The following is a 7,473-nucleotide window of genomic DNA, read 5'->3' as shown; positions in this document are numbered from 1 at the left end:
GATATACTTAAAAACTAAAAACGAAATCCAACAAACTACTATTGTAATTTGACTCTAAGAATGGAATAATACTAGCCAAAATAATGTGAACAATATTAGATCGAAACATAGAAAAGGAAGGTTAAATTAAAAGACAAATCTCAAAATTTTGATGCCCGTGTCTACTTGATCTTCAAAATTTCAAATTTATAAATTTAGTCATTGAGTCTTCCAATTATCTAAAAATCCCTATCTACTAGACATAAAATTGAAAGTTTAGATTTTATAAGATTTAAATTTTAAATTTATATCTAATAAAGTAATTAACTCTTTAAAATTTAAATTATAAGAGAAAAAAATAAAAAGTTTAGAAAACTATTAACTATAAAAATAAAAGTCTTGGGCACTAAATTTATAATTCAATTATTAATTTAAACTTGTAATTAAAAGAAGATAAGAATTAAAATAAAAGTGATGAATGTTGCGAAAATAGTTAAAAGCTTTGGGGGGTTTTGGATCTTCATCGGAGAATGGGGAAAAAGAGGGAGGAAGGGAAATCATCTGTCCTGTCTTTCTGTACCTCTCTCTCGTCTTCTTCTTCGGACGCGTCTTCTCTTTCACCTCTCTTCCTATTTTAAAAACCTTCTTCTCATCTTCCATCCACTCTGTCCCAATTTCCATTTTCCTGTAAATTCCCTCGAACTTAAATAAACAATCAACAATCAACAATCAATCCCCCAAAACTCCATTCTCTTCTCTTCTTTTGCACACTCCCTCTTTTTCAGGTCCAGATTCCCGCAGATCCTCGCCTCTTCCCCTTTTCCCCCACCCCATTAGCCATTAACCCCCTTTACACATCCCTATTAGGGTTTTAATTTCATCCCCCAACTCCTCGATCGTCAGGGTTTCGATCGGAATTGTTCGTTCTCTGGGATCTTCTTCGTTTATTATTTGTGGCGGTTGGAAATTTGAACCCATTACTTGTCGTGTGGCTTGCAATTGCTGAATTAGATAAAGGGTGCCTAGGGTTTTCCGCCGGACTGTTTTCTTTTAAAGAATTCGTCTGATTAGGTAAGGGTTTTGATATATTTGTACAATTTGTATTGGGTTAGCTTTGTATTTGTTGTTGGGTTTGATGACGTTTGCCATTTATTTGCAAGCTTGACGTGGGTATTTGTTCGTTATTTCGTCTACCACTATGTTTTCTAATTTTGTTAATGGTCAACGTGTAAGGGTTTTGGATGCAAGTCTACACTGGTTGCCTATATAAGCGATGTTAGGTCTGAATTGCAACGTCTTCGCTACTACCAGCTGTTTCTTTCATCGGGCTGAATGGCATCCGTTGGAATAGCATACTGGACTTGGGCTTGCTGCCCTTCATCCCGTTGTGAATCAGGTGCAGTTCATCACTATGGCTTTCTTATGAGTATCTTAGAATTGTGAACAGCTTTCTATTAATTTAATTTTGGCGTATGATAACACTCCTTCCCATTTGTTGTCTATGTCTGAGGTCATTCTTTTTGTCATCGTTTATGGATTATAATCTTTTGAATTTGAGGGCATGGTTCCAATCATATATATATATATATTTTTTTTCTTTCTGGGGTTCAGGATAGGGTTGTTTGGTTGCGGATAATTTCAATAACTACTTCAAAGTCGAGGTTCTCAAAATCTCATGTACAAAAAAAGTTTCTCTATTTCCAAAATGATGGGCTGTTGTGGTTGCTTTGGGTTTACCAAAAAACCTAAAAGAGTGTTGAGACCTGCTTCTGGCTTCAACCGCCTTTCTGAGGATTTTTTGTTGGGTGAAGACATGGAAGATGAAGAAAGCTGCTCGTCTCATGATGATATGACCAGTCCTACACACGAAGAAGAAACCGAATCACATAGCCGCGGAAAAAATTCTGAAGAGATTTTGCGGCATAGAACGCAGAATGGTTTGATTTGCCGGCAATTTCCTGTCAAGGAGACGAACACAGTTATTCGCTCAGAGGTGATGTAGTTATTAATATGTCCATCGATTGTGTGAAATTCAAATTCAACTTTATGCAACTTCTTAGGCTGTTTAACTTGTACGTGGGTCTATTGTTATTCTAGGAATTATTGCAGAATATGCTGAAGGAAGAAATTGCCCTTTCTGAACAGTTTTTAACACAAATGTGCTCTGCATTTCTTTTACATTTTTAGTCATATGGACTTTGATCTGGAACAATGTTTGGTAGTCATTTGGTTATGGTTGACAATAGAGGGAAAAACATAAGCTGAACTAGCTTTGAATTTCTTCTATTGCTCGCAGACGGAGGGAAACTTATTGTACCGTTCTGTGTTCATGATCTTTTGCTTCTTGTAATATCACAAGCCTCTTGTCAATACTGTAGAAGGTTCAGTAAGCAGCTCTTTTCATTTGAAAATGAATATCTGGTCATTAAATTTTCTAGTGAAGCCTAACTTTGATTCTTAGTTTTCAATGTACTGAGGTAGAAAAGTACTTGGATTGCTTTCAATTTATAGACAGAACACATAAAGCCTCTCTCTCTCCCTCTCTCTCCCTCTCTCTATGTGTGTGTATATATATGACATATCTCCCTGAATTAAAAGATTTGGGAATATACAATGCCTTCCCCCAGTTTTTGTGGAGCTATGAACCTATCTTTTAGAGGAACTCAGCCCTATAGTCGCCTCTAATTGGGTGTATGATGTTTGTACATTGTGGCTTAATACTACTCCTGGTACTATCTGTTCACGTTAATGTTCATTTGTTGCCTTGATGTTCAGGATGAAAATGGAAACAAGATGGTCAATGAATATGTTCGTGAGTATAAGATTGGTTCTGGTAGTTATGGGAAAGTGGTAAGCATTTTTTATAACAACATTTTGTCATATTTTCTCATTTGATACTATTAACTACTGTTTACTTCTTTTTATGTAAACAGGTTCTATATCGAAGCCGTATGGATGGAAAATACTACGCAATTAAGGTGTTCTTTCTGATATTTCTTTTAATTGTTTTAGAAATAACTTGGAGATGGGGGGATTTTCCTATTGCCAAGTGTTTTTCCTGTCACTATGATGTAGAAGGTTGAGATATAAAGTGGTTTCTGTTAATAAAACTTCGGCATACATACTTGTAGGCATTTCACAAGTCACATTTGTCAAAGCTGCGAGTTGCTCCTTCAGAGACAGCTATGACTGATGTTCTTCGTGAGGTAATGGCAAAATCTAAATTTTTTGTTGCCTTGGACATCGGGTTTCCGTTTGATGTTTGATTGTTTCTCTTACTCATATTAAACGAGGGTCTTTTCCCTGCTCAATGGTATCTTTTTTGGCATGAACCACTAAGGTGGATTGCTTTTGCCCAATGGCGTGTTGCATCTTAAAATTCTATTGGGTTTGAATGTTCAGCTCTTATTTGCATATCTTACTATTTTTTTTTTAAAAAAACTCTTATTTGCATGTAGTGTATATCTTAGTTCTTTTTCTCATTCACATTTTCCCCTGCAACTTTTTGGCTAAGCTTGGTTGTATGTACATATCTTCTTTAACCCTTAATTAGCGTTGCTGAGTTCAGGATAAAATATACAATCTCCTTGTTACAGGTTTTAATCATGAAAATGTTGGAACATCCAAACATAGTCAATCTGCTTGAGGTGATAGATGATCCGGACGATGATCGCTTTTATATGGGTATTCATGGCATCTTTCTTTTTCTGTATGGACTTGCTTGAATCATTGAAAGTACTATCTGCTTGAACATAACCTTTACTTGAGCAGTCATTCTTTGCTTTAGTTCTTGAATATGTGGAAGGCAAATGGGCTTGTGAGGGTTCTGATCCACCACGTGGTCTAGATGAAAATATTGCTCGGAAATATTTGCGTGATATTGTCTCAGGACTGATGTATCTCCATGCTCATGTATGATATCGATTCTTACCTTATACGTCTTTTCGTCTTTTTCACAGAAGCTTAATTCTTCATTACCTTCTCGATTTTTGTGTGTCATCCTTACGGGTTAAATTTGTGGGGTTTTTTTTTTTTTGGGGGGGGGGGGGGGGGTAATTTTTAATACATATGGGTAAAGAAAAAGGAGCTTATATTACATTTGATAGTTATATCTGTTATTTGGTTATATTATCTGGACTAGATGACAGTGATTCTTACTCGCACTTAAGTTAATTGATGCTTGGGCACATGGTAGCACAATATATTTTCTTAATGGTGTGATATGTGCTTGATGCTTTCTTATAAAAAAAGGGGTATATGGGCATACTTATGAAGTATAAAATAGGGCCATCTACTTGGTTGCATAATAGCCGACTATTTGCTTTATTTTGTTCCCTCTTGATTGGGTTATTTATATATTTATTTTTTTAACTGTGGAAGCAGAATATAGTGCATGGTGACATTAAACCAGATAATTTGTTGATAACTCTTGATGGTACGGTGAAGATAGGGGACTTCAGTGTTAGCCAGGTTTTTGAGGTAATCAAAGGATTTCCTTCATCTCTCCGCAGCTGCATTCTTCATTATATAGTTGTGGTACCATTAGAGCTTCCTGTGAGGGCAATATTGATTTTTTATTTGCAGGATGCAAACGATGAGCTTCGCCGTTCTCCTGGGACTCCTGTTTTTACTGCACCAGAATGCTGTTTAGGTCTATATTATATTGGTTTTGATGCTTATTAAGGTTGGATTTACCTTATGATGTGCCTCAACTGTTAACTTCCTATATTATTAGGTATAACTTATCATGGCAAAGCCGCTGACACATGGGCAGTTGGGGTGACCCTGTACTGTATGATACTCGGTCAATATCCGTTTCTTGGAGAGACACTGCAAGATACGTATGATAAAGTGGGGAAAGTGTTTATTTGTGTTATTATGACTTTCATTAAACAAATGCATTCTGATGTTAAATAGACAATGTATTTCTTCCTCAGATTGTCAATAATCCATTATTGCTACCTGATGATATGAATCCCCAGCTGAGAGATTTATTGGAAGGAATTCTAAGTAAAGGTACTGTGTCTCATTCATCTCCAAGATCTTGGTCCCAGAATGTTGTATGGTTCTAAAATTATTAGCCTTCTCTCTTACAGACCCGAGCCAGAGGATGACACTGGACTCCATAGCAAAGCACAGCTGGGTGATTGGAGAAGAAGGTCAAATCCCACAATACCTATGCTGGTGCAAGCGCAAGAGTTTGATGGTGGAAGAACAATCAAACTTGCAACCAGAAGAAAATGGGAGTAAATATGACGATTTTGACGTGGCTCCTCCTAATTTGTCTATGTAGTGTCCTGGATTTGTTCGTGTAAATTTAAAAGCTTAGATGGGTTTTTTCCTCTTCCCCCTTATATAGTTTTTTTTACCATTTTATTATATAGTGTCTTCATCCCTTCTGTTGGTCTATGTGAGGATATACATGGGGTGCAATTTTATTGCCTGAGAAATTATGGGTTTTTTAAGATTTCAAGATTGTTGCTTATTTTAAGGTTTTTTGTCATGCAGTTTCATCAAGGTGCAGCTATGTTTTTTTAGTTTTTATTGAGGTCTTTCTTCTCTTAGCTCGAATAACCTTCTTTCTACTCTTTAAAGGGGTGTTTAGGTCTCCAACTTGTCCATCTAAGAGGTGTTTAAGGTGCTGAATTGGTTATTATAGTCAATAAGTTATAATAGTTTGTAGGTTATAATAGTTTATTTTAGTTTAAGTAGTAAATAGTAAATATTACAACAAACAAAGAAAGATAGGATAGGTTGGAAATAGTAAGCACTGTAACAAAAGATTTGAAATAGTAGTACTGTTATTAATTGTAGGTTATGAAAGTTGGTAATAGTCCACTCTAATTCACTCTACCTACTTGAAGTTGGGATTCAAACACTCCTTCAATGTTTGGGCCTCTCATTCTCAATTATGGGAAAATAATTGAGAACATGAATTATTATAATGGTGACAGTTTGGTTCTGTTTTGAGATTCGCGTGGGAGAGAGTGCTTTGTTATTCCTTCAAGATTGGAAGTAATTGATGCAAAAATGGTTTTTGCTTTTGAGGTAGATGAACTGGTAGCTAGGGTTTCAAATTTGAAAGCCCTTTAAAGGTATGTTTGATAGATTTAGGTGGTTTTAATTACAATGTATTTAAGAATCTTTCTAAATAAGGTAATAACATCTCATTTGCATAGTTTGGGGTAATCTGAACTTTTACAATAGTAATTATCTATTTTTATTTCGTTTTTTTCTATTTTTACAAAAAAGAAGTTGTTTTGCTATTTTTCTAGATGAGAAATTAAAATCTGTCATTCCTTTTGTCAACCAATTATTATAATTCATATTTAGTTACAATAAAAATAAATAAATAAAAAAATTGCAAACTCTATTGCCTACCATATTTATTTTTTTACAATCATCCTTTCTCATCATTTGTAACTCATATTAAAATAGTTTATACTAATCAATTGAACGTCCCAAATTCGTAAGTGGTTAAATCAATCTTCGTTTTCACTTAACAACACTTTTTAAATGCTTAAAAACTTATTTATTGTAGTGTTGGAGCTGAATAAGGCCAGCTGTTAAGATTAATTTTTAAAGGAATAATTTGGAATTATTTGACATTTGTAGCAAGAAGCATTAGCACGTAAACATTTCTTTAATTTTCCAGCAGGAAGAATGAAGAATATGTTACACAATAACAGAAACATTTGTGTATTAAGCCACATCACACAGCTTACCGACACGTCATTAGTAAAAGGGAAGATGCCGATTGTTTGCCAACCCAAAAAATAAAAGCTCATCTTCTCTTTTCTTTCCTTTAGCTTTTTGGAAGGTAAGAAATTCATATGATATATAACAAAAGTTTTTATTATAGCAAATATTAGTGTGCAATAGCAACATTTCCTAATACGTTATTAGGACCAATTTTGTGTCTCGGTTTAATTATGAAGGGCCCCAAGCCAACGCATATGATGGGACACTAACAATTAAATCCATTTTTAATTTCATTATTTCATTTTGTATTTAATTATATATTGCTCCAAAATCCTTTTTCCCCCCTTTTTACCAAAAGAGAAACTAGTAGTACAATTTCTAATGAGAAGCTGACCTTTGTACTTATTTTTTGAGATTCTATTTCTTTGCATTTCCAAACCTTTTTGCATTAAAACTCTACAAATTAATATACTGACCACTTGTCAATCATGGGGTTACGCTTAGTCTCCCAATCGTACTATTTCTTTTACATTACCTAGGTCGCTATTCATTTGGGTTCGATCCTCTAATTATTTTATGTATGGATAATTTTTTTTCCCCACCGTATAAAATATAACTTCTATTTATGTCATCATGCAATATCACATTTTATAACTTGTTGCATTAGGAATGATCATGGTTATCATAACTTTATGCGATGACCATCTTTATCGCAATCTTAAAAAATACAACAAACATTTTATAATGTATCGCGTTAGGGATGATCATATAACCCTAATGTGATGACCATCC

The 7,473-nt window shown here is 34.6% G+C and overlaps 1 protein-coding gene across 2 annotated transcripts; it reads left to right on the top strand.

Annotated features, from left to right (window-relative positions):
* The first annotated feature begins 467 nt into the window (after nt 1-467).
* LOC120087634 (serine/threonine-protein kinase GRIK1) lies at nt 468-5,486 on the top strand. Of its 2 annotated transcripts, XM_039044475.1 has the most exons (13): nt 468-1,050; nt 1,213-1,375; nt 1,791-1,972; nt 2,755-2,829; nt 2,913-2,957; nt 3,111-3,185; nt 3,576-3,663; nt 3,767-3,891; nt 4,363-4,458; nt 4,564-4,630; nt 4,715-4,830; nt 4,917-4,995; nt 5,076-5,486. In XM_039044475.1, the coding sequence occupies exons 2-13, from the start codon at nt 1,312-1,314 to the stop codon at nt 5,270-5,272; spliced, it is 1,209 nt and encodes a 402-aa protein (XP_038900403.1). In that variant the 5' UTR covers nt 468-1,050; nt 1,213-1,311; the 3' UTR covers nt 5,273-5,486. The 2 variants fall into 2 exon arrangements, with proteins under 2 accessions (XP_038900403.1, XP_038900402.1); XM_039044474.1 differs by lacking the exon at nt 468-1,050 and having other exon boundaries at nt 1,233-1,375; nt 1,591-1,972.
* Nucleotides 5,487-7,473: the final 1,987 nt, after the last annotated feature.

The sequence above is a fragment of the Benincasa hispida genome, chromosome 10 (assembly GCF_009727055.1).
Source record: "Benincasa hispida cultivar B227 chromosome 10, ASM972705v1, whole genome shotgun sequence".
Classification (NCBI taxonomy): domain Eukaryota; kingdom Viridiplantae; phylum Streptophyta; class Magnoliopsida; order Cucurbitales; family Cucurbitaceae; genus Benincasa; species Benincasa hispida.
Note: the sequence above shows the minus strand (reverse complement) of the source record. Positions and strands in the feature narration are given on the sequence as shown.

Coding starts and splice junctions, on each gene's coding strand:
- LOC120087634 (XM_039044474.1), top strand. CDS start 1,655: ATGTACAAAAAAAGTTTCTCTATTTCCAAAATGATGGGCTGTTGTGGT. Junction 3,892..4,362: donor TGATGTATCTCCATGCTCAT/GTATGATATCGA, acceptor CTGTGGAAGCAG/AATATAGTGCATGGTGACAT. Junction 4,831..4,916: donor TGCAAGATACGTATGATAAA/GTGGGGAAAGTG, acceptor TTTCTTCCTCAG/ATTGTCAATAATCCATTATT.